Raw genomic sequence first — 27,944 nt, 5'->3', positions numbered from 1 at the left:
TACTATTCTCTTTTCTGGATATTTTCACCCCCAAAAACCTGAAAAAGTGATTTTGTAAATGTCAAATTGCGCATCTGTTAACAATAATGTTACAACCAGGAGGCTCTTTGTGTGAAGAAACCTGTCCAAAAAAGAATGAAAACATTTAATTTTGGGATGTAGCAAACCGTCGATCTAACGCGAGCCAGGGTGCTAAATAACGGCGGCGCTAATGAAGCTGCTGAGAGGATCAATTAAATTTAATCAACCACCATCAGCCGTTCACAAGATTAAATTCTGTCAGTTCATTAGAAGTAGAAAAAATAAAAAGAAAGAAGCACATTCATGGAAAAAAAAGAGGGAGCCTCATCCAATCAGCAGCCAGACACATCTTTGCCTTTGTTACGTCTCTGGAAGCGAGTTTCTACCGGGTCGAAGCCCTGCTGGCGGGCGCCGAAGAGGGCCCAGTGGGGAGTCGGCGCCATGTAGTCCGACGAGGAGAAGACGTGGAGGCCGCCGCTCTCGTGGTGAGCGCGCGACAGGTCTTGAAATCGCTCGTAGTCGATCCACGTATGCCATTCGCCGTCCACCTTGAACTGGAAATGACAAAAAGTCCTTCTAGTTTGAATACATTGGATGTTAATGGCAGACAACTATTCATTCATTCATTTTCTGAACCACTTTAGCTTGCATATCGCACGTGAACTAGCTACGCTAAAGCAACACACGCGCAGATTGCGACGCTTGGACGTGGGCGTGGCCTGCTCTCGTCACATTATAAAATGGCTGTGACGATGATGCATGAACGCCATTGTAATTTCTGCTTTGCAACTTTCTCCTGCTATCTGATTCTGGGTGCCAAACGCGCGGCCCGTGGGCCAGAAGTGGCCCATTAGGGGGTCCGATCCGGCCCATAAGGGGAAACGTGAATTAATAATTTTATTTTTTATTTTTTATAATCATAACGACTTCTGTTCGTTGTCTAATGAATGTGGAATGGGTTTTTGGCTACAAGAATATATTTGCCTAAAAATAAGGCTTCATGTAAAGCACGGGTGTCAAAGTGGCGGCCCGGGGGCCAAATCTGGGCCGCCGCATCCTTTTGTGCGGCCCGAGAAAGTAAATCTTGAGCGCCGACTTTCTGTTTTAGAATCCAATTCAAATGAAAATTTGAGATTTACATTAGATTTCCCTATTTTAAATCAATACTAATTGCATTTTTTTCTTAGTTTTTAGTACATAAAGCATTTGGAAAATCTAAAAATGAATATATCAAAATATTTTCTGTTTTCCACTTTAATGTTGAACATAATTTAACAAAAATGGTTAAATATAATAAATAATTAAAAGACGTTTTCCCTTACCAAGAAAAAAAAAACCTCAAAGTAACATTATTTTAGCTCTATAAAAAAAAATTAAGGCTTTAGATCCATTTCTTTTCATCAGATTTTTTTTTAACAAAAAGGTCTAAATATTCTATCTAAAATAGTCCGGCCCACATGAAATGGAGTCGACGTTAACCGACCCGAGTTTGACCCCCTTGATGTAAAGCGACAAAAAAGCAGGCGAACGATCAGAAGACACGAACTAAATCTTGACTCAATAATAATGTCAATTATTCATTTTTTTTCCACGACAGCCGCCCCCCTTCTCCTTCTTTTGTCTCGTATATTTTTGCCGTGTTTTTCCGCCATCCATATCATTCTTCTCTTTTTCCCCATCTCGTCTCTTTTGTCCTTTCCACCTTAAAAAGGAATTAGCTGCACTCCATCTCCCTTCTCAATTTGCATGGCAAACTCAATGAGTAGTCCGTCCCACACCAACGACTGGCATCTCCGCCGCCAATCAATCCCTTAATTGATTTCCACGCCTCCCAAGTCTGGTCCGACTCTTGTCGCGCTTGTTTGAAACCTCCCGCGGCGTCAAAAACGTTTGACTGCCTTTCCGTGGAACATTTCCCATACCGTACGTGAATCCGAATCCCATCGGACGACGTAAAGAATGTTTGTCGTTTTAGTCAATGCGAAATATATCCTCCATTTTCATCATTCTTGTGTTATCATGAAAACCAAGAAACAGCCATAGGCAAAATAATAACCAACCCAACTTGCAGAATGGTACTAGTTTTTCATTTTCAACTAGTTTTCTGCTTAGGGCGGCACGGTGGCTTGAGTGGTTAGCGCCTCGGCCTCACGGCTCTGGGGTCCTGGGTTCAAATCCAGGTCGGTCCACCTGTGTGGAGTTTGCATTTTCTCCCCTCGGGCCTGCGTGGGTTTTCTCCAGGTACTCCGGTTTCCTCCCACATCCAGATTAGGCTGATTGGACACTCTAAATTGCCCCTAGCGACGATGGGTTGTCCGTCTCCTCGTGCCCTGTGATTGGCTGGCCACCGGTTCAGCTGGGATAGAATCCAGCACCCCCTACGACTCTAAGGAGGATAAAGTGGTTTCAAAAAATGAATGAATATTAATGCTGATTGGTTTGTGCTGTCCCTTATTAATTAAATCAAACTCAAAAGTCATAAAAAATAACGAGGGGCCTCGAGTCTGAAGATTTTTTGTGATGTCGCTGCCTGAACGAGAAAGAAGCGTACATTTTGAAAGGCGGGCGCGACAGTGACATCTCTGACTTAGCACGTCTGCTGGAGAAAGCGTCACGCCGCAACACGACGATCTGGGCCACAAGTGCAGAACGAGTGTGTGTATGTCAGTGTGTGAGTGTGTGTGAGTGTGTGTGTGTGTACAAATATATTAGGAAACGCTGACAGGCGTGGGCGAGGAGGAGGTGCAAATGAAGCAAAGTCGGAAGCAAATGGCCACCTAAGCACAGGGGAGCAAAGACGACGGGCCTTGGAATATGGATTGTGTGAGCGCCTTTGATTGATTGAGAAGGAAAGAGACAGGAAACTAAGTCTGCCGGAGAAAATGGAATGAAAAGCAAGCGTCTTTGTGAGAGAGTGAGTGTAAAAGAGAGAGTAGGTAAGTATAGGTGTGTGTATGTGTGTGTTTGTGTGTGTGTTTGTGTGTGTAGATTGATAGCAGGTTCCCAGGGCACATGCAGTGCTACACAATCACATCTGCGGAAGGAAAACAACAGCGCAAAACAAAACAACAATACATTGAAGATTCCAATTTGACACCTTTTGTGCATGCGTGCCAACACAATGAGTCATCATTCAAATTTTGAAGCTAGCAGAGATTTTTTTTGAACTCTTTAGGGTTTTGTTGACAATGTCAGGATTATTATTATGGATGGTCAAAATTCAAAGTCGGCGAATTGTTTCGAGACCTAAAAAGGTCCAAATTGGGTTTTTGAGGGGCCTGGGAATACCAAATGTTTTGGGATAGTTTTTCTTTTTAAAGTTGATTTACATTTGAGAAGAGCTACATTAAAAAAGCATGAGAGAAGTAAAGAAAAGAATGCAGCAGACAGATTAGCGTTACCTTGTTGTGCGCAATGAGGAGGCAGTTGGAGTGTTCGTGTTCGCAGGCGATTTGGTAGTCTGGCAGCATGTCCACCAGCTGCTGCACGAAAGCCACCACTTCCTGGTGCCACGGAACATTGGCCATGGTTAGGCTGCTGGCCGAGCTCTCGCCGCAGTAGGTCACGCCCTGAAAACAATACCAGCGCAAATTAACGTTCACTGCAAACTGAAAAAAAAACATTCTGCAATGTATATCGCCAAATTTCATGGCACGAGTCTCCTATCGATTCAAAATCCATCTGAATTGACGTGCTTTTGGGGGAAATAAACAATGTGACTGCACTTCCACTCGTGTGCTATAGTTGACAGCAGTGAGTATTTACGTGTTGGGAATAAACTGCGCCCTCGTGTGGCCAAGCCTAGTACAGCAAATTTTACGAAATACTATATTTCTTCAATCAGAAGATAGTAATGCCCAACTAAAAACTCGTCTTTTGACCATCCAACTGTTCTTTATATAATGCTATACATCACGTGTCAAAGTGGCGGCCCGGGGGCCAAATCTGGCCCGCCGCATCATTTTGTGTGGCCCGGGAAAGTAAATCATGAGTGCCGACTTTCTGTTTTAGGATCAAATTCAAATGAAGAGTATAGATGTGTATTAGATTTCCGGATTTTCCCCCTTTTAAATCAATAATTGTCATTTTTTAATCCATTTTTTCTGTGTTTTTAGTTCAAACATAATTTTGTAAAATTTAAAAATATAAAAAAAGCTCAAATAAACATTGTTTTAGATCTATAAAAAACTGAATATTCAGGGATTTTAATCCAGTTCTTTTAATCCATTTATCACAAAAAAAATCTAAATATTCTATCTAAAATGGTCCGGCCCACGTGAAATCAAGTTGACATTAAAGCGGCCCGCGAACCAACCCGAGTCTGACACCCTTGCTATACATCATTTAAGATGTTATTCATTGAATTACTTATTTTATTTTTTTATTTTGAGAATCCTGCATTTAAGCAGGTTCAGGATAAAACTGGTTTGGGTTCAAGTAGGTCTGCACTGAAAACAGAAACAAATAATACAATGAAGGTTAAACAAAAATAACTTTGATGTACTTTTATGTCCATTTTGACTATATTTTTCTACTGTGATACATATATTTAAATAAATTAATAAATCACAACAATCAACCAGTCGTACCTGGATTAACCGGGATCGAATCGTGATACAGGCTATGCACACCCCTACCGCGAAGGAAAAATGCGGGTGAGAAATCTACAATGAACTGCACTTGTCTTTTGCGGATTGTTTATGTATTCAGGACGCAATCCAAGGCGGCGGCGGCGGCCGCACCTAAAGGTTCGCCGAGTAACAGCTCGGTGCCGCCGAGTCACTATAAATCAGCGGGCAAACGCCGAGAGGACAACCGGCCGCCGGGTTTTCGCCACTGTGGTGGATGAGCGCTCGTAATATATAAATAGGAAAAGCCAGGTATACGCTTGTTGAGATTTAGAGGCTGTTTGAAAATATGACGCAGCAAGAAAAAACATTTGGGATAAAATAACAAGAGAGATTTTGACAATGTACGTTATTGCTCTCAGAAAATGGGGAACTCTGGGAAGGCCAGCAGTAAATGATCAAATTGGATTGGATGTCTAGCGCCACCAGTGTGTTAAATGAGTAAAGTTTTTTTTTTTAAATGGACATAAAACAACAACCAAAAACTGCCAAAGCAAAAATAAATGCAATTCAAAATTGATGCATATCTTTTTTTTAAACTTCTATTTTTTCTAATTGTATTTTTGTATTTTATAATTTTTTTCTTCAAATTTTATTCAATGAAAAGCTCAATATTTTTATTTTTATTCTGATATTATTAAATATTTAATTTTACCAACAATTATTTCTTTATATTCCTTTACTATTTTTTTTCCAAATTTTATTTTTTTATTTTATTTCCAAATTTATACTCAATATTTTTTTTCAAATTTTATTCATTGAAAAGCTCAATATTTTTATTTTATATTTATTAAATATTTAATTTTACCTACAATTATTTCTCTATATTTCTTTACTGCATAAGGCAAAATATGTGCAGGCCAAACTATATTGCAATTTGATGTATGAAAAAAAATAAGCATAATATTCAATATCTTTATGAATGCATTATATTTACCGTGTGGCCTCAAATTTGTTCAATGCTATCTGGACTTATTTGATGTTCTTTGATTGCTTTATGAGCAAAAATGTAATAATACGAGTCTGCTTCGGGTACGACATTTTGCAATACGAATGAAGTTTTTAATTAATTTCACCAAAGGATATAGAATTAAGCAAGATAAATCCCTTCAATCAAAGTATCAATGAGTTTCCTGGCTAGAAATGAACATTTTACGCGCACATTACATTGACTCCATTGTGGCCACTATTGATTCGCAGTCGTTTTTATGGCTGCCTCTCCGGAGCACAAATAAATAAAACAAGTTCACGTCGAAAGCACATTTGTTAGCGCGCTTATTTAATCAATAGCGCTTTTTCATGCGGCAGGGGAGACCATCCATCAGTCTCCCGATGAGCACGAGACACCAAACGGCAAGAAAAAGAAAAAAATCCCCAAATAACGATAGAACACGCATGACTGAATTCTATTATTGCCTGCTATCTGCACGGCGGGCGCGCGCGCACACGTTGGGGTGATTTCAACAAGACGTTATTTACACTCACTGGGAAAGTGTTTATGTTAATATATTTTGAAAGTTAAAAAAAACTATCTACTGTAGCTGTGCTGTTATTGAGGAGTACAGAAATGTTATCATTTTCACAAAGAAAACGATTTAATGCACTGAACTGGCATTTGGACTTAAAAAAATAACGTGATGTAAGCTAATGTAACATAAGCTAATGTAACGTAAGCTAATGTAACGTAAGCTAATGTAACGTAAGCTAATGTAACGTAAGCTAATGTAACGCAAGGTAATGTAACGTAAGCTAATGTAACGTAACATAAAGTGGCGGTAGGCGGTAACAGTAACGTGACGTAACGTAAGCTAACGTAACGTAAGCTAACGTAACGTAAGCTAACGTAACGTAAGCTAACGTAACGTAAGCTAACGTAACGTAAGCTAACATAACATAAGCTAACATAACGTAAGCTAACGTAACATAAGCTAACGTAACATAAGCTAACGTAACGTAAGCTAATGTAGCGTAAGTTAACGTAACGTAAGCTATTGTAACGTAAGCTAACGTAACAGAAGCTAACGTAACGTAAGCTAACGTAACATAAGCTAACGTAACGTAAGCTAACGTAACGTAAGCTAACGTAACATAAGCTAACGTAAGCTAATGTAACGTAGCTAACGTAACATAAGCTAACATAACAACATAATATTATATAAATAGTACTTTTTCAACTTGTACTTTATTGCTGTAAATATATATAGTTATTATTTTATTATTAATTTTGAAAACCTTTTTGAATGAATACAAAGTAAAAATAATTATTCGCTATTACTTCCAAATGCATCAAAAATTGTAAAAACTTTCCATTTTTGCACTTTGGTAATTCTGGAGGAAAGCAGACGGGTTAGATTTGCAAACTGTTGCTCTGCAAAACAATGACATTGTTCAAAATATAAACAGTATATAAAAAAAATGAGTACCTACTTTTTCTTCCAATGGACATTTATAGCTCAAATATGAAGTGGTAATTGAGAACCCTAATTCATATCCGATTCATATATTACCCCATTCGTCGACTAAGGACAAAATTAAAATGACGTATGGTATTCTCACAGCATGTGTCGTGATCTTCCATCAAATTCAGCCGTGGCCGTCGAAGGTTAACGCGAACATGACTCAGCGCTCGTTGTGAGGTGACAAATGAGAAGATCGATCGCAGATATCACTTAGCGGGAGATCTAACGATCTCGCCGCCACGTAAACACGGCGCTCGCTCTTAAATCGATACGTCAAAGCAAAAACATATTAGTGACCTCTTGGCGCATCACTCACTTTCTCAACGGGCGGCGAGCGCCGAATTACAAACCATTATTTTGGTGAGTCTAATAATAGTAATTGACTTTACACGCACCCTCCACGCTGCTCCAAAATGGCCGTAAACAAAACACACGGAAGGATGACTTCACACGACTTTAGCTTGTTAGTTTTGAATGTCGGCGCAAAGTGCGACGCCAGCAAATCTCCCAAACGCAATCCATTACAGGAAACACAAACACACGGCGGCGTCCGCTTGTCGTGGCGCCGCAAACTTTGCCTTTTTCATGATGCCGACACGTCCCCAGATTTGCTGCTGAACTTAATATGCAAGACGGTATTTTCACAAGCGCATTTTACAGGAGGACGATTTTGTAGCATCTGCATTTTCTTTAGAAATCAAATATTTATAGTAAAGGCAACATCGACATCACTGTCAACCTCAGCTAATTGCTCCCCTTATTGATGATTGCAATTCCCTTTTTTAGCGATTAAAAAAAAACGCAACACGACATATATTTAATCACAGAGGGTGAACGTAAAAGTCTACATTTTTCTCCATTCTAATAATTGCTCCCACAGTTGGATGCGCAAAATTCAAGATTCTGGATGGCACTGACAGCTTGACGGTCTGGGTACATTGCTTGCTGACGCGCTATATTAATATTGTGAAAAGGCGCATGTGTGAAAGGGGAATGTGCATATGCATATCATGATTAAAACAACACAGTAATCCCTCGATTAGCGCGGTTAATTTAGACCAGACATGGCCGCAATAAACGAAAAACCGAGAAGTAGTGTCACCCCTATTTAAATATTTCTTTTTGTTAAATATTAAAAATATATCTATATATATATTTTTAAAAAAATATTTTTAAAATATATATATTTCAAAAAAAATATTTAAAAATATATATATTTAAAAAATATATATATTAAAAAATATATATATATTTTTAAAAATATTTTTTTTTACTTCAGTCCCTAGTAGCAAGCAGATGACGGGAGTGGCTTCAGCGTGGATTTTCACATTTTTATGAACTTACAAAAAAACCTAAATTAATTAACAAAAGAAAAGCGATGTAGTGAAGCCGAGATAAACGAGGGATTACTGTATTAATATTTCGTCTGCTACCAGTGATGGAGACGATCCAGATTTGGGCCAAATTGGTTAAAATGAGATCGTTTTTTAAAAAAAAACGTACTTGAAAAAAAAAAAGCCCATACAAAAGTTGTTGCGTACACAATTTGAAATGATCAAAAAATATATAAAATACGGGAAACGTATACGTTGATAGGTATGAATAGAGTAAGAGTGAATTTAAAGTATCAGTTTAATCGCATAGCAACATTAGTCCCCAAAAGCTACATTTTAAACTAAACTGCCATCAAATTCATTTCAATACAAAATAGAAGACAAATACTAACTAAACAAAAAACGGAAAATAGCAGGAGGGGCATTTTAGGACATAAAAAAAAGAAACAACAACTACTCAGAAATTTTAACATTTTCTAGCACCAGTGACGAAGCGAGATGTCCAATCCATTATGGCTGGGAGATCGGCATCGAAATTTAAAGTACTACGCCTACCAGAATATCCTTAAGAAAATCTGTAGCTGGCGTTAAAACAGAAAGCGTCACGCGGGACTTCCATGAAGCCGTAGCATTCCGCTACCTTAAATTATTTACTGCAGTTTGTCACACGTGTGAGGCGGCGACCGTTCGCTCGTGTCCTCCCTCGCCATTCGGGGGCCCTCCTGCCCCCTAATTACAGCCGAGCCACTCCGGTCGCACCCTGGGGAAAGTAATAGGTTGGCAGAAGGCGCCGGTGTGCACTTGATTATGAATGAGAGAGCGAAAAAAAGGGGGCGAAAGCTAACAAATAGCCTGCCGTGCTTTTTTTTGCTTTGGGAATAGCGCAAGCTTTTTTTCCAATGTGTTGAGGGATCCACTTTGAATGGAATTTTAACATCATTTGCCAATTGTAAGATTTATTCGAGCCTCAGATCTGGGCAGCGGGCGACCATTTCAGATTCTTTGTTGCCTTTTGTGTGCAGATGGAAAAAAAAAACGGGTGTGTTGTCACATTAATTTTTGTAATTTTCTTTATCCTTTCATGAATATCTCCCCACTAGTCGTTTATTTATTACATGGACGGCCTATAGCACGTGTCAAAGTGGCGGCCCGGGGGCCAAATCTGGCCCGCCGCATCATTTTGTGCGGCCCGAGAAAGTAAATCATGAGTGTCGACTTTCTGTTTTAGGATCAAATTAAAACGAAGAGTATAGATGTATATTACATTTCCTAATTTTTCCCCTTTTAAATCAATAATTGTCATTTTTTTAATCCATTTTTACTGTGTTTTTAGTTCAAAAATAATTTTGTCACATCTAAAAATATATGAAAAAAGCTAAAATAAACATTGTTTTAGATCTATAAAAAAACTGAATATTCAGAGCTTTTAATCCAGTTTTTTTAATCAATTTATTAAAAAAAAAAAATCTAAATATTCTATCTAAAATGGTCCGGCCCACATGAAATCGAGTTGACGTTAACACGGCCCGCGAACCAACCCGAGTCTGACACCCCTGCCCTATAACGTGGCTTGGATTTGACATTCTTTTCAAACAAAGGACATCAGCAACACTACATTAAATCATTACTATTAAATTAAAACGGGTTTACAAGGTGACTTACACTGCTGTGTAAAAACCCATAAGAAGAATAGTGAAGCAAACTGATGTTAAAACAAGTAATTGCCTCTTACTTCAAAGATGCAGCCGTAAAAACAAGGTTGTTGTTTTTTCCCCTGGCAAAAAGCAGCCCATGTGACAAGCAACCCCATTCTCCCGCAGGCCGTGTTAGTTTTAACCAATTTGCACTTGAATCATTGATGTGCCTAATTTTAATTTGCCCGTGGCAATAGAGTTTTATTTTATTTACTTTAAACCACAGGTGTCAAAGTGGCGGCCCGGGGGCCAAATCTGGCCCGCCGCATCATTTTGTGCGGCCCGAGAAAGTAAATCATGAGTGCCGACTTTCTGTTTTAGGATCAAATTCAAATGAAGAGTATAGATGTATATTCTATTTCCTGATTGTCCCCCTTTTAAATCAATAATTGTATTTTTTTAATCCATTTTTTCTGTGTTTTTAATTCAAAAATCATTTTGTAAAATCTAAAAATATATATAAAAAGCTAAAATAAATATTGTTTTAGATCGATAAAAAACTGAATATTCAGGGCTTTTAATCCAGTTCTTTTAATCCATTTATACATAAATAAATCTAAATATTATATCTAAAATGGTCCGGCCCACGAGCAATCAAGTTGACGTTAAAGCGGCCCGCGAACCAACCCGAGTCTGACACCCTTGCTTTAAACGTTTGTGAAGAGCAAATGTCAATTATTTGACAATCATTTTTGTATTTTATCCCAACATCTCCCTGTGCAACTGCCATTTATTTGACAAATATACATTTTTAATCATAAAGGACATAAACGGACGGCATGGCATTGATTTTGGATTTTTGGAGCTTATTATACATCGGATTTGAATTCCGTTTTTTTAAACAAAGTTCTTTCCAATGATTGAGATCAGCAAAATGCAAAAGTCTTCCTTCCCGCGATGACAAGAGGACAAACGCTGTCTGATGAAGACACGTGTCACAGTTCCTCACTAAGTCAATTATTTAGCCGCTTTTGCAAAAATAAATAGACTCGCACGCTAAAGGACGCACACGTAATTAAATAATAAAGCCTCCATGTCTTTTGGCCCACGCTAAATAAAAAGGAATCCTAATACTAGACAAGATAAGGTTTGAGGAATATAACAAGTTGTGATTTAAATTTGGAATCAGGTTCACTTCTATTGGTTAAAAAAAAAAAGTATATCCAAAAGTCTATCTCCCAGTTTAGGCGGAGCTAGCATAACATAATAATATAAAATGAGGATTTTGACAAAAAACAATCACAAATCCTTGTTTACACTACAATCCTGCAGCACTAAAATAAGATTACAAAGCACTAAAATAATGTATTTTTCATTAATAAACTCATACGGACAGTAAAGTTGCTTCCCTACTGTGACAAATTGTGCAATTTTAGCTCCTCTTAGTTACTCTTTTTTCCAGCAGGGATGGCTTCAATACAGTAAATATGAATAGAGAAATATTAGATGTATATAGAACGTGTTATTTATACTTATGGAGTATTTAGTTGTTGTTATTCTAACTTAAGAACTGCCATTGTTGACGAGAGACATCGAATCCACATGACTTAATACTTCAAGATAAAATATACAAAAAAAGGTATTCGAACAGAATATATCTTTTCTTTTGAATATTTAGAGGAGCCATCTTTTCCATGTAATTCCTTGATGCTAGCAAAACCTCGAAAGTATGGGGCGCAGATTTGACAGCGAGCGTTTGCTTGTCAAATTTGAAAGCCAGCACAGACGGCAAGCAAGCACGTGGCAACCGTGCCAGCCAGTTTGTTGGAGCCCGCCGGCACTCTTGGCATTCACGCGTATTATCAAAGAAAAAAATGAGGCTTTGGTGTCTGAACGGGTCTCGCGTTGCCCCCCCCGTGCCGCTCCGGAAAAACGCAAGCCGGCGAGAAGAATGCCAAGTAATCATTCGTCTCTTACCTTGACTTCCACAAAGTCAGGCTGGCCCAAGGCGATGAGCTCCGAGTAGGCCGTCATCTCCTCAACGTTCCACGCTTTCACCAGCGTCAGCCGGTACACCGTCCTCTGCCTCTGTAGCGTAAGGACACGCACGGCAACAAGGAAGAAAAATAAGTAAAAATTAGATATATAACTAACTCGTTGACATTAAATGAAATCCAGTCGAGTTCGGCTGGTAGGTTTCACTCTTTGTATTTTTTTTTAAGGAAATAAAAATCATTTCATTTTATCACCTCTTCCGTTTCATATTACAAATATCCTGCCCGATTGATGATAATCCCTATATTCGTTCTTGAGTTATCTCGAAGACAAACATACAGTATTTTCCACATTGGTGACCTCATTGCCCCAAAATTTGATCATCTGTTTAACAGTACAACAATTTCTTGCAAATTTGATCATAACCCCTTTATTCTTTCTTGAGTTATCTTGAACACAAGACTATAGTATTTAAAGAGGCAGACAGACATACGGAACTTTGGCGTTCATGAGCTTTCACCTATGAGCAAACGCACCTGAAAAAGCGCCCATCCGAACCTAAACTCATGAATATATAAATAAATAAATAAATAAAAAACACACACACACACATATATATATATATATATATATATATATATATATATATATATATATATATATATATATATATATATATATATATATATATATATATATATATTTATATTTTTTAAACACCTTACTATACTTGGTCTTTTTCACACAAAAAAAACACCTTACTATACATGGTCTTTTTTTTTAACAAAAAAGCCTTACTAAACATGGTCATTTTTTTACAAAAAAAGCACCGTGCTATATATACATGGTCTTTTTTTTCTTCTTTTTTTTATTTATTTTTTTTTTTTTACAAAAAAGCCTTACTAAACATGGTCTTTTTTTAAACAAAAAACGCCCAACTATGCATCGTCTTCTTTTAATGAAAAAACGTTTTCTTCCACAACAAAATAAGTAATGTCATGTTTTTCATTTTATGATCTTTCTAAAAATATTACTTACTAACTACTAATATTAGGAAAAATATTACTGTATTATAATATGACTACGCTCAACGTTGATACGTTAAAAGCCACCTTTTGAATGAAATACAGGAGCATGGTGGGGCCAATCGAGGACATTCTGAAGGGAAATTTGCAATTACAAAGGAGTGGATCGGCGATTGCGGAAACGTGACTCCTGTTGTTCCGCCCGACAGAAGTCGGAGCAGCGCTGCACTCGGCGTCGAGAGAGGGAATGGAAATAGAATGGGAAAAAGGAGGGGTCGCCAGCTCTTTAATGCTCTAACAAAGCAAATGCAGGAGGGAATTTGGTGGAATTTGGTGGACACTGTGAACTTGGGATAAGAGATGAGCTCTTCGACAATAGATGCATTTTCACAGGAAAACCATCAACAACCTTTCAACTCTTCTGACTGCTGTTACAACCTTTTAGAAATGTGCAATTGTGAAATTTATCATTTGTATATATATATATATATGTGTATGTGTATGTGTATATGTATATGTATGTGTATATGTATGTGTATATGTATATGTATGTATATATATATATATATACATATACATATATATATACATATATATATATATATATATATATATATATATATATATATATATATATATATATATATATATATATATACACTATAGCGGTTCATGTAGACCAGACGTGGCTGCGATAATCAAAAAATCGCAAAGTAGGGTCACCCTATTAAAAATAATAATAATATTTAAAGTTCATAAAAATGTGAAAATCCACACTGAAACTCGTAAGCGGAAGCCACTCTTGCTACTAAGACTCAGCACTAAAGTTAAAAAATACAAAATATAACTAAATTAATCATTAATATCAGAAAAAAATCGCAAAGTAGTGAATTCGTGTTAAGTGAAATCGCGATATTTGAGGGATCACTGTATATCTAAATTATATAATATTATATATATATAAATAAGTGTGTTAAATTGGGGAATGATAACCAAAGTAAAGTGGCAACTATCTAAAATTTTGCCATAATAACTTGCACTGGCAAATGTATCATATTTGATATGATTATTATTCTATTTTGAGCTATATGATGTTTTTGAAAGACACAAGCCATTTTCATTTGCTATCAATTATCTAGTGGTTTAAAGTGTTAAAGCAAGAAATGTGAATTTTGAGGGACATTTTTTTTTCGGGCAGCACAAAAGAAAATGGCAGGACAAATCTGGATCCCCACAGGCCTTAATTTTGACACCAGGTCCTTGCCATGACATCATTTTGATCTATACGACGTCCCCCTTCGAGTTCACTGTGATCATTTTCTTTTCAAATACATGAATCAACGGGGTGCGTGTCAAGCCTCCGCGGGACGCCGGCTGTGCAAAAGCTTTTTTTTGTGTGGTTTTTCTTCAAAAGCAAAAGACCGCCACCAGCGAGACCTTTTATCCCAGCGCTGCGGCGGGACACGAATACATCAATAAATGGAAACGGATGCACGCTGGCACGGCCACAAACCCTGAGGGCGGATCAAAAAAAGGTGAAGTGCTTTGGCATTTAGCGTGTCACGCACTCAAAACTCCAAACACCTCCAAATTGACTTCAATCCATAGGTCAGAAATTTTGACTCTAAATGGCATCTTTGGGCCCTAATTAAAATTAACCATGGATTTTTTTGGAGCATGAGAAAATGCCTTTAAACCTTCAAAGGGCAAGTGACTAATTTTGGTAGTTAAAAAAAAACTTAAGCCCAAGTGGCTCTTGAGCCGCATGCGGCTCTTTGCTTCTGATTATATTTTGTATATATTGTGTCTCGTTTCATGTTTCACTCCATTTCACCAGGACCCATTAAAAACGAATAATAAATTCAATTTAAAAATTAATTCGGGAGATTTGATTTTTTTTTAATGCTCTTTGACTCTCGCAGTTTAAAATTTTGGTTCTTTGTATCCAAATTGTTTGCCCATGTAGTACGTGGACATCAAAGTTTGGGTCACAATATTAACAATTACACAGCATGACCCAAAATTCCATCTCCATATTTGTGGATGCTATGTTTGATTTTTTTGTTTTGTTGGAGATATTAATCATTCTTTTATTTCTCAATGAAGTTTGAATAGAAAGCTTGTTATTTTATGAACTAAATTCCTAACGTTTAAGTCAGGATTGTTCTCTTCTACAGTGGTACCTCGACATACGAGTGCCCCGACATACGAGTAAAATTTCGAGCAAATATTTATCTTGAGATATGAGACTTATTTTGATATACGAGCAGACAGCGGATATGAGAGACTGCTCATAAGAACTTCATGGGCACTGTCTCTCTCCCCGCAACTCCCTCTTTGTAATGTCTCTGCGAGCACTGGGCGGAGCGTTGCATTTTTTTCAGTGTTTTCCCCCCGTTAGTCAGTGCGAATGGCGGAGCTTCTTCGCTAATACGAGAGGAGTATATACTAGTTCTCGTTGGCAAGTGGTCATGCGTTATCCTATTGTGAGGACATTTGTGTGCATCATTTTGGGAATATTTTGAAGGGAAGACAAAAGCAAACAACCCTCGATAGGTTGCATCTGAAAGTCAAGGTGGAGGCGGGGCAAATAGGTAAAAAAAAAGGTATCAAAATTAGAATTAAGTTTAGTGTAAAGTTAAATTAAACTCATTTTTGAGTGTGTCTGCATGGTAATCCAAGTTCATTTAAATGTTTTTATGTTATGTTACGAGCACGTTGCCGTGCAAAAACTCCCTCCGCGAAATCCGTCTAATTTTAGTACTATTAAACACATTTTAGTACTATTAAACCACTCGTTATTTGTTACTTTGTTAATAGATGGTGAATTAGAACAAATAAAAATGTTTTTCCAATCCAATATCCTGTTTTGGTTGTTTTTTCAGAGGGGTGGAACGAATTAGTTCGTTTTTAGTTCATTTCTATGGGAAACGTTCGTTTGAGTTACGAGTAAATTGACATACAAACTCAGTCCCGGAACGCATTAAGCTCGTATCTCAAGGTACCACTGTACTTGTATGTAAAGCATCTCCTTGCAATGGTGGCAGGGTTGCGAAACTGGAGTCTAACCTTCTCTGCCAAGGCCTTGAGGCTGTCCAGGAATCGCGTCCAGAAGTCCTTAAAGAGCGGCCGGTCGATCTTCTTCAGGCTGTCCTTCGTGCTGGCGTCCACGCTCACGTACAGCTGCGTGACGGGCTCCAGGCTCCTGAAAGCAGCGGTAATCACTTGGCCTTCAACAAATGATTGACGCCCACGCGCGACGTGGAGGACGACACACAAGCCAAGTGGCCCAGTTCAAAAGTTTAGCGTCAAGCACTCGGGAGAAGTCACTTAAGTGCGTTTCATTGCGACAGATCAAGCGCTTTGGCAAACAGAATAGAACTTTTATTCGTCGTTAAAATAAACTTTGTGCGCTAGAATTCTCTGATGAGGTCAGGCACATGTGTCAAAGTGGCGGCCCGGGGCCCAAATCTGGCCCGCCGCATCATTTTGTGCGGCCCGATAAAGTAAATTATGAGTGCCGACTTTCTGTTTTAGGATCACATTAAAATGAAGAGTATAAATGTGTATTACATTTCCTTATTTTCCCCCTTTTTAAATCAATAATTGCAATTTTTTAAACCATTTTTTCTTTGTGTTTTTAGTTCAAAAATCATTTTGTAAAATCTAAAAATATATAAAAATATTTTATGTTTTCCATTTTAATATGGAACATAATTAAAGAAAAATTTGGTTTCCTTTTGCAATGAAAAACAAGTGATTAAATAAATGATTTTCCCTTACTAAGAAAAAAAAAGCTCAAATAAACATTGTTTTAGATCTATAAAAAACAGAATATTCAGGGCTTTTAATCCAGTTCTTTTAATCAATTTATAAAAAAAATATCTAAATATTATATCTAAAATGGTCCGGCCCACATGAAATCGAGTTGACGTTAACGCGGCCCACGGACCAACCCGAGTCTGACACCCTTGCTCTATGTCATTCACAGTTAAACCCCGGGGAATATTGGTGAAAGCTAATTGAAAGTCTACCTTATTTCATCGGGGAACTGAGCATTGGTGACCAGGAAGCTGGAAATGCGTTGGGAGTGGAGAAGACGCACAAAGCGATTGATCTCGGGGTACATGATCGGCTCGCCCACCAGGGACAGAGCACAGTGCTGCACCGTCAGACCCTCCTCGTAACGATCCAACTTCACACCGGGGACGCCTGACATTGAAGAAAAAAAAAGACGCCGGATTTCAATGTGCAGCTCCAACTACAGGTGGTGCTCAATTTTTTGGGAAAACTTCAAGTGTGCGTAAAAACATAATAATTGGAAGACGGGTGAAAAAATACTGCTGTATGTCAGCGATATTGCACAACACCGTGTAACAAGAACTAATCTTATTCATGAAATTTGGAAGTTGGATCTGCAACGGGATGTGCAAGAATGTTCATTGCCCACCCACGTTTTGACACCACCAACCTCGAAACTGCCGGATCATGTTTTGATGCTTCTCCAGCGCATCCTGCAAGATCTTCTCGGCGGGGTCCATTTTCCAGCGCCATTCGGTGCCCACTGGGTTGGTGTGATGCCTTGTGGTCAAGCACGTATGCAAAACAAAACAAAAAACAAAAATTAGAACATTTCCAAACAGGTTTCAACCAATTTAATTCCATCTAGATCAAGGTTGTCAGACTTGGTTCGCGGGCCGCTTTAACGTCAACTTGATTTCACGTGGGCCGGACCATTTTAGATATAATATTTACTTTTTTTTTATATAAATGGATTAAAAGAACTGGATTAAAAGCCCGGAATATTCATTTTTTTATATATATAAAACAAAGTTTATTTAAGCTTTTTTGATATATTTTTAAATTTTACAAAATGATTTTTGAACTAAAAACACAGAAAAAAATGATTAAAAAATGACAATTATTCATTTAAAATGGGGAGTATCAGGACATTTAATATACATCTATACTCTTCATTTTAATTTGATCCTAAAATAGAAAGTCGGCACTCATGATTGACTTTCCTGGGCCACACAAAATGATGCGGCGGGCCACATTTGGCCCCCGGGCCGCCACTTTGACACATGTGATCTCGATTAAATAGGATTTATCTATGTAAAGGTCAACTTTTTAAGTAAGGTGACCCTAACCCCATTAAAAAAAACATTTCAGGGACTAAATGAACTTTTTAAATTTTAAACTGTTAATTTGTAAGAACAACCATCATATTAGAAAGTGTTTTTCCATTAAAAAGACTTAAGGATAATTGTCCAATTTGATCGAGTTATATTACATGGACAATTTTTCCTTATTTTCACAAAATTCAAATCTAAACAAATTTAATTTAAACATAGCGAATTTATTTCAATTTTACCAATGAAATCAAATCTACTTTCACAAGAACTAATCCTATTTTTGACACGTTACGATGTGAGCGCAACATTTTTTAAAAGGCGGCAACATATTTTGTAAACACCCTCACATTTTGATGTCAGACTGTGTGGAATAAGTAAAAAGTAACTGTCTGATTCACGGATTATTTCCCTGAAACGGAGTTCCTTTGGATGTTAACACTTCTTTAAATGTCAGCGTCTGATCCTGCGGGTTGTCAGCGTGGAGGGGGGTGCCGCACGGGGGGCTGCCGTGTTGCAGACTGCCTGTCGACCTTCATTGCGGCTTTTAGACAAAACGTCACGCGCGTGGCGAAAGGTGGCGCGGACCTATGATGGCGACCTTTCAGCGGGAGTGGGCGGGGGCGGAGAACGCCTCGCTTGCCGCCGACACGACTATTAATCAACGGCCACCTTTTGGCGCTCGCCTCGCTCACGACGGCGGACCGAAGTAGACCGTGGTCTTACCTCCAGCAGAAGACGCACTTGTTGGCACAGGCCAAACTGGGCGTGGTCTCCATGCAGCGATGGGATTGGATGCCGTAAAAGGTGTGCTTGTAGCAGCCACCTCGGCCTCGCAGCATGGACTAGGACATATAAAAAAAAAGGGAATTATGACACTGAAATGGGCTGATGGTGAAGGGTGTTTAACTTGAATTACTTTGGTCCAACGGCAGAGCTTCACTCCTGAGTGACTTCCAATCAGCTTGTAACCTGGCCAGAGAATACAACAAATGTCAGAGTTCTGTAAGAGTCACCCTCGATCCATCAAAAACAATAACAGTTTTGCGTAAATATAAAATATTGTGTAATAATGTTATTTGAATTAAAAAAATAAACTCATGAACTCAAAGATCATCACCTGCCCCCTACCTACCCTGTCCAGCTTCTACAAATCCCGGTGCCTTAGAAGGGCAGAGACCATCATAAAAGACAATACGCATTCCGGCTTCCACCACTTCAACTTCCTGCCCTCTGGAAGGCGCTACAGAGCCCTAACAGCCAAGACCAACAGACTCAAGGACAGTTTCATTCCAAAATTCAGCACCTAGGACCTAATCGAGACATTACTACTACTTCTACTACTTATTTATTATGTTGACCACTTATTTATCTATTACTATGTATTGATTATTTATTTATAATTACTATATATTGATTATTTATTTATAATTACTATATATTGATTATCTAGGTCACATGTGTCAAAGTGGCGGCCCGGGGGCCTAATCTGGCCCGCCACATCATTTTGTGTGGCCCGGGAAAGTCAATCATGAGTGCCGACTTTCTGTTTTAGGATCAAATTAAAATCAAGAGTATAGATGTATATTAAATTTCCTGATTTTCCCCCTTTTAAATCAATAATTGTACTTTTTTAATCCATTTTGATTCAAAAATCATTTTGTAAAATGTAAAAATATATATAAAAAAGCTAAAATAAACATTGTTTTAGATCTATAAAAAATGAATATTCAGGGCTTTTAATCCATTTATTTAAAAAAATCTAAATATTATATCTAAAATGGTCCGGCCCACGTGAAATCAAGTTGACGTTGAAGCGGCCCGCGAACCAACCCGAGTCTGACACCCTTGATCTAGGTGTTTGTTTGTTGTTGAGTCCAGAGACCGGAGCAAATGTCGATTTTTTTGGGGTGGGTCAATACCAAGGTCTATGGGTCTTTTGTGGGAATTAAAATTTCCTAGAAGTGGATGGAGAATGTTTCAGTTGCAATTGGTAACAATGTGAATTAAAAAAGACCACGTCCCATCTATCAGGTGATGGGGTGACTTGAAGCACTGCATTAGGTGAATGAATGTTTCGTAACGGCAAACAGGCTTTTATATTTCCCAGCCACGTCGCATAAAAACGGCACGAAATGTCCCAAGCTCCTAACATAACGCATCAGGTCAACGTTACGGTGGACGGAAAGGATGCATCGCTATTTATAGCGTGGTTGTTGTGTCGAGCAAGCAACAGCAGAAGGAGAAGCTGAATGGCTGCCAGAGGATGCTCAATGACTTCCACAGGTGAGCCAGCCAAAAACCGTGGCTTGGGTGCTAAATACAAATGTTCCGGACAAAGACACATCAAATAAAATTGAAGGATGAATTAAACCTACAGATTTACTGCTCAATTATTCTGGCGACAAATTGAAGCACTGCGGCAAAGTTGCGATTGTTACTACTCTACAGGCTTATGCCAATTTTCTTCTTACAGTAATCCCTCGAATATCGCGGTTAATGTAAACAAGACATGGCCATGATAATTGAAAAATCACGAAGTAGGGTTACCCCTATTATAACTTTTTTTTGTATTCAGTGCTGAGTTCTAGTAGTCAGAGTGGCTTCAGCTTACGAGTATCAGCGTGGATTTTCACATTTTTATGAACTTAAAAAAATATAATAATAATATTAAATAATTAATAGCAGAAAAATAATCGCAAAGAAGTGAATTCGCGATAAGTGAAGTCACGATAATTGAGGGAAAACTGTATTTTTTTTTTTTTTTAAAGAGGCCCCTAACTTTTTGGTTCCGTAATATTTTTAAAAAATCTATATTCATTTATTTATTTTTAATTTAAATTAAAATATTTTTATTCTTTAAAATTTATAAAAATTCTCATTATACCTGTATAATGACAATAAAAGCATTCAATTCAATTTTCATTCCTGAAGATCAAGTCACAGAAAGATATTTCTGACCTCTGTGACCTTTGACCTCACTACCCCAAAATATAATCACCTCTTCTGTTTCACATTACAAACATATCCCGCAAGTTTGATAATACCTCGATTCATTCTTAAGTTAACTTGAACACAAACAAAATAACCCACAGCTTCCGTACGCAACAGCTGCTAGCTAACGCAAAAATATCTCGATGAAACAAATATCGTTAACTCCGCCTCTGCATTATTTCCACGAAAATAACGAATAAATGCGGTTCCATTTGACACAGAAGCCGGATTTTGTAAGAATGGAGCCAATTGTGATGGATCCGTCGCCCTTGTGGAAACGACAAGGTGAGGCGAGCGGCGGCAAACATCTGGCCGCCTTCCCACGGGGACGCCCTTTGATTTTTATGACTGGCGCGCAATGAGGCTCCAGCTCCGCCATTATCATCATCATCAACACGATGCACAAACAGCCGGCAGATGCTCCCGTGGAGCAAAAAAAAAACAGTTGGCCGCTACGTTAAGGACTCAGCGGGGCGTGGAGGTCTCGGTGCTACCTTGTTTGTTCAGAGCTTCTCTCAGGGCGGGCGTGATCATCTCCCGACGCTCCTCCTCTTTTTCCTCGTGGCGCTTCTTCGGCACGTTCTTGGAGCGCCGGCCCACCTGTCCGCCGTTGGGGGAAATCTGGGAATGCAGAGGAAGAAATATATCTCAAATCATATGCTATTATTAAAAAAATACCTTTTAAATAAAAAAAATAAAACAATAGCGGGGAAAAAACTAAAGTATTTTTTATTTATTTTAATAAATAAAAAGTAATTTAACAAATAGGAAAAAATTCAATTTAAATTTTAATCTAAATTAAAAAAAAACTTTTTAGCAGAACATTTAGATAGATTTTTTCCTGTTTGTTAGATTACTTTTTAGTTATTAAAAATAAATAATATAGACCATATTTTGTTTTTTCCCCACTGTTGTTTTATTTTTTTAAATCATAAAAATATATAAAATACAAGTTTTTAACAAATCATATCAGAAAAATATCCTGCAAATTTCTTAATCATACTTTCATTTGTTGTCGAGTTATTTTAAACACAAATGACTGGATTAGATTAGAATTTTATTTCATCGCGACTACCAAACACCCATAAAACTACATTAAAAAATAAAATCTGACAAAAAATGACTATAAAAAGGTTCAGAAAAGATTAGTACAAAGTTTAGGCCAAAGATTAAGCAACTATCAACATAATTGTTGATAAATGTAAGAATGGATTAGTTGCCGTTAATCAGATAGTGGTATTTGCAATTACTTATTGTTATTAATCAATTTTCTTTAAAAAAATTACAGGCATATCAATACACACACTTTTTAATTTTGTGTGACATGCCAATTTTGTTATTGGAAAAAAAGAAGCATTGAGGCAATCAATCAAATTTGGCGTATTGACTTTCCAATCGGCTCTTTTGAGTCACTCGTCCAATTTGTGGGCGTCTGCGCTCTTACACAACGCGGTCTTGACGTCGAGCGAGGCCTGGGGTGTGGCGTCTATCAGACCATCTGCTTCTTCCCAGGCACGCAAAAGAAAAAGAAGACCGACAACGACAGCACACTGACCTGTTTGGCGCTGCTCATCATGCTGCCCAGATCCTCCACGTCCAAAACGGAAGGGGAAGGAGACGAGTTATCTTCGTCGCTGCTGGACTCCAGCAGCTCCGCCTGCGAGAAGCCACCACAAAAACATGCTTATGCTTTTCTCTGGAGGATTATCATGTCTGCCAAATGGCCAAGCTGTCACGGTTACTGAACAACTAAACACTTGTTAGCTGGGAAAGGGTCCAGCACCCCCCGCCGCCCTTGCGATACCGTATTTTCTCGCATATATGTCGTATTTGTCGCTAAAAAAAGATGACTGAATCGAGGGTACGGCTTATATGCGCACAAATTAGACTTGACATGCACAAAACTGCAAGGTGACGAAGCCGAAACGCCACAATGCGGCCGATGTGGTCATTTATTTCAGAATAGAGAAAAGATGAACAGATAAAACGCTTGACAACATTATTTTGACGTCTAGAAAATTCAACAAGAAAAAACAACTATTAAAACCATGAATATGGAGGTGAAAATTGTGAACCAGGGGGCGGCTTATACGAGAGAAATTGTCAAATTTCACTATTTTAAGGCCATTTTAAGCGTGCGGCTTATACGCGGAGGCGGCTAATATCCAAGAAAATACGGTAAGCAGTTCAGAAAATGAATGACTGGCAATTTTTATTTTTTTAACAGTTTCTTACAGTGTATTTTTTTTAGGCAAATTTTTCGATTTTTCTGAAAGTGGCCCCAGAGAAAAAGTTTGGACACCCCTGGTGTAGAGGGATGAGATTTCATATTTCATTTCAAGCAGATGAATTGCAGTCAAGTTAAACCTTAAAAAAAAAAACCTTGGTGGTGTGGAATGAGATTTTTTTCTTACTAAGTCACAGAGTAAAGTTTTGATGCAGTTTTGACACTAAATAAGTTCATTCTGCTATCCATACACTTGTTGCAATGAGAGAAAATTTATTTCTTTGACAACCTTGATCTCCCTAAAGAAATCTGCGTTCATCTCACCATTATTTGGCTCTTATCAAATCAAAAAAATGAAAGGGGAGCGCATCTAAAAATCGCTTTCAACGCTGAAAAAAGATGACAACCGCGCTTGTCAGCTGCTGCCGGGAACAAGTCTCGGCGACACAGTCGTCTACCGAGGTGTCCGCTGCCATGACGACGGGTCATTTGTGAGCTGTCACACAGTTTGTGTGTGTGCGTGTGTGTGTGTGTGCGTTATTGGTGAGAAGAGCAAAGAGTGTGTATGGCCGACGGACAGAAATGTCACATGTGAAGCGTGGGAAACATTTTGTAGCCATAGCAACTAAATCCATATGCTAGCAGAATGGGGGTATTCTACATAGAGTACTGACATTTTTTGTAATAACTTACCTCAGAGTAATTATTGTCCAAAGTGGCCTCCTCTTCCACAGTCTGTCCACCTGTTTTGTTGCAGGAGGCGCCATTTTTTTGCTTCCCGCAGCAGGCATCGTCGTCTCCCCGGCTGAGGGACTCAAGACGTTTGAGGAACTTGAGCTTCCATGCCAGGAAGTCAGCCTGCACGCTGCCATTGACGCTCTTGGCAACATTACAGTCGCCTTCCCCACGAGTGAGAACGCGAGAAGCGCTTAGCATCCACAGCCACTTGTCAACGTTTCTGCCCACCTGGCCAGGGAAGAAATTCAGAACTAAAATGAGCATTTTTGACCAAGGAAGACCTCATATCCAGAGCTGGAAGAATATTTAGCCTAAGCAAGCAAATTCAGCACTTGTCTGACAACTGTACTGTGACTTTTTGACCTTATTACATCAAAATGTACCGTATTTTCTCGAATATTACCCCTTTCTACGTATAAGCCGTACCCTTAAAATTGTCTTGAAATCTTCAAATTTTACAATTTCTCTCGTATAAGCCGTGCCCTGATTCACAATTTTCACCTCCATATTTATGGTTTTAACAGGGAGTACAAATGTGTTACTTTGAATGGAAAATCTTAAGAAAAATCATCGCAAGTTGTACTGTATAAATAAATCGATTGGTGGATTGCACATTCCGAAAGGGTGTTGCCTGCATGTAGATAAATTGAAAAAGGAAGTCACGTGAGCAGTACAACCAGGAAGAGTGTGCGTAGCGGTCTGGTTTGTCATCACGAGGTAAGATGGCGGCGCCCTGAGCGAACAATGGCAGGCACAAGTAAGTGAGTTTTTCACATTTTAAGCAAGATACGGTTAATTTTTTCCTTGAATTTCATTCATAGACATCAAAATAAATGTTGTTAAACGTTTTATCTATTTATCTTTTCTCTATTTTGAAATAAATGACCGCATCGGACGCATTGTCTTGCGTTATGGCGTTTCATCTTTGTCACTTTGCAGTTTCTTGCATGTCAAGTCTAATTTGTGCGCATATAAGCCGTATCCTTGATTCAGTTCTCATTTTTTGAGCGACATATGCGAGAAAATACGGTAATCACCCCTTCTGTTTCATATGATAATGATATAATATTGTCTTGAATGACTGCTGCTAGTCTTACCGTGTTGTAATGGGTGGCATAGAGCGAGTTCCCCAGCCCAAACACGGCATAACGGAGGCCTTTAAGGTATGTCTTTCCGTAGCGAAAGTCGGTGGACGCCTCTTCCAGCCACTTGCAGAACCACTCGGCATTGTCGGTAGGCTGCCCGTCCGTGTACGTGGCTACCAGGAACACGCATACACACTTGCTGTTGCACTGGGTCACACAAACGAGATGAGCATGCATAAATTTTAGTTTTGAATGGCGATTTGTTAACATTTTCACATTCCTTCAGAAAGTTTCATAACATTTTTCAACCAATCCCCTTACCTCAAGGGTGTCAGACTCGGGTTGGTTCGCGGGCCGCTTTAACGTCAACTTGATTTCACGTGGGCCGGACCATTTTAGATATAATATTTAGATATTTTTTTTATAAATGGATTAAAAGAACTGGATTGAAAGACCTGAATATTCAGTTTTTTATACATCTAAAACAATGTTTATTTTAGCTTTTTTTAAATATATTTTTAGATTTTACAAAATGATTTTTGAACTAAAAACACAGAAAAATGGATCAAAAAATTACAATTATTGATTTAAAAGGGGGAAAATCAGGAAATTTAATATACATCTATACTCTTCATTTTAATTTGATCCTAAAACAGAAAGTCGGCACTCATGATTTACTTTCCCGGGCCACACAAAATGATGCGGCGGGCCAGATTTGGCCCCCGGGCCGCCACTTTGACACAGGGTGCCTTACCTCATCAGCCAACCGATCGTCTGGATCGTACTCCTTCATGTCAATCACTTCAGCCGTGATGTCTAAACTCCTCAAATCTTCCGACAGCTCCTTCGCGAAACCCTGCACGGTTAAAACAAACAACAACAAAAATGCATCAGTGGACGAGACATGAACGGTCAACTAATGCTTATCAAACAATATTTGTACTTTAGCTGTTCCGGTCTGAGAGCCAAAGAAGATTTTTACTCCTGACACGTGAACTTCTGCACGTTTATCACAGTGCTCATCTTCCTCCCTGACTTTCAGGATGCTGGAATTGACATCCTTTGGGAAGATTATATTAAAAAAAATAAAAAACGTTTTCTCTTATTAGGCTGAAAAGAGTAACAAACACATTTCTACTGTGTACCTTCTTGAGAAACACCTTGAGCAAGACCCAGAACGCCAAGGCAAGGAAACCAGCCGTGTAGAAGTAGAGCCGGTTGTGCCATATGTACGTGACATAGTATTTGTCATAGGCACTGTGGGAAGAGTGTGACACTAGAGGGAGAAAAAACACATTCAACACATAAGTAGCACAAACGGTGATGATAGGAAGCATATTGTCTTTGAAAATGTTGAAAAAAAATGCACAATTATGTTTTTTAATTTGAGTGCACCACCACTGTCAGATATAAAAAAAAAAACACAACCGCCTGAACTGGGACAATACTGTTGTTGCACCCTGCATTTTATCTTGAAACACAGGGAGAATAATCACAATAGTGATTCGTTGTAGCTTCTTCAATCCAACTTTAACGGTATCTTTAGCAACACAAAACCCCATAAATACAATTACACCCATATATATATATAGATAGATATATAATATTATATATATATATATATAATATTATATATATATATATATATATATATATATATATATATATATATATATATATATATATATATATATATATATATAATATTATATATATATTGGTGGGAAGGTTTTGTTTTATAGATTGGAACGAAAACTGCACCCATTGCAGCCCATTGTGGAATAGTTTGCCCAACCCTCGGTTAGCGAGTTGGCCTCACAGTTCTGGGGTTGAGGGTTAAATTCCAAGTCGGTCCTCACTGTGTGGAGTTTGCATGTTCTCCCTGGGCTAGCGTGGGTTTTCTCCAGGTACTCCAGTTTCTGCCCACATCCCAAAAATATGCAGTTTGAACACTCTAAATTGCCCCTAGGTATGAGTGTGAGCTGGAATGGTTGTCAGTCCCCTTGTGCGCTGTGATTGTCTGTCCACCAATTCAGGATGTCCCCCTGGGAGTCAGCTGGGATAGGCTCCAGCACCCCGCGGGACCCTTTGGAGCATAAGCGGTTCCGAAAATGAATGGTTTAATTTGACTGTTGATAGGTGGGGGAGGCAAAATACCAGCAATCACTTTTAAATATTGATGAGACAATTTCAGTAACATTCCCTTAGAAATAATTTAGCATACATTGTCTTAAAAATAAGAGGTTGACAAAGATGATAGGAGGAGCTAATTCGCTTCCTTATCGTACAGAGGAAACACAATCCTTTAATTCCTAAAAGACTGTCTCTCAAAAATGATAGAATTGTTTTTTAACTATTCAAAGACGAAATTGAGTTTAATTTACTCAAAACACAATAAGAGGCTCCGTGCTATTGCCAATTGAAATGAGTGAGTATGGATGTTAGCTAGTAAACAACGACTAGCACGAATAAAACTTCGGCTACCGGCTTAGTTAGAAGTTAAAATTAGCTCACACTTTGTGCTGGAGGTAGTCACACAGTTTCCAAAAAGTACAGCAAGGACAATAAAACGGTGCATGACTGGAACACTTTTCTCGAAAACACCTATGAAGTCACCGTAAACGGCGGGTGATGTGTTGAACCATGTTTTGCCGATAGGAATCTTGGGAAAC

General features: G+C 38.4%; 1 protein-coding gene across 1 annotated transcript; it reads right to left on the bottom strand.

The window, feature by feature from the left end:
* Positions 1 to 131: 131 nt before the first annotated feature.
* tyw1 (tRNA-yW synthesizing protein 1 homolog (S. cerevisiae)) lies at positions 132 to 27,932 on the bottom strand. Its single transcript, XM_077611549.1, has 16 exons — positions 27,787 to 27,932; positions 26,418 to 26,548; positions 26,216 to 26,332; positions 26,027 to 26,128; positions 25,285 to 25,479; positions 24,143 to 24,415; positions 22,778 to 22,879; positions 21,717 to 21,843; positions 19,148 to 19,200; positions 18,955 to 19,073; positions 17,568 to 17,677; positions 17,131 to 17,308; positions 16,166 to 16,301; positions 12,054 to 12,164; positions 3,423 to 3,590; positions 132 to 575 (listed from the first exon to the last, which is right to left on the bottom strand). The coding sequence occupies exons 1-16, from the start codon at positions 27,848 to 27,850 to the stop codon at positions 354 to 356; spliced, it is 2,208 nt and encodes a 735-aa protein (XP_077467675.1). The 5' UTR covers positions 27,851 to 27,932; the 3' UTR covers positions 132 to 353.
* Between the last annotated feature and the right edge of the window lie 12 nt (positions 27,933 to 27,944).

Source organism: Stigmatopora argus, chromosome 10, assembly GCF_051989625.1.
Source record: "Stigmatopora argus isolate UIUO_Sarg chromosome 10, RoL_Sarg_1.0, whole genome shotgun sequence".
Classification (NCBI taxonomy): Eukaryota; Metazoa; Chordata; class Actinopteri; order Syngnathiformes; family Syngnathidae; genus Stigmatopora; species Stigmatopora argus.
The sequence above is the reverse complement of the archived record's forward strand: the minus strand, read 5'-3'. Positions and strand labels throughout refer to the sequence as shown.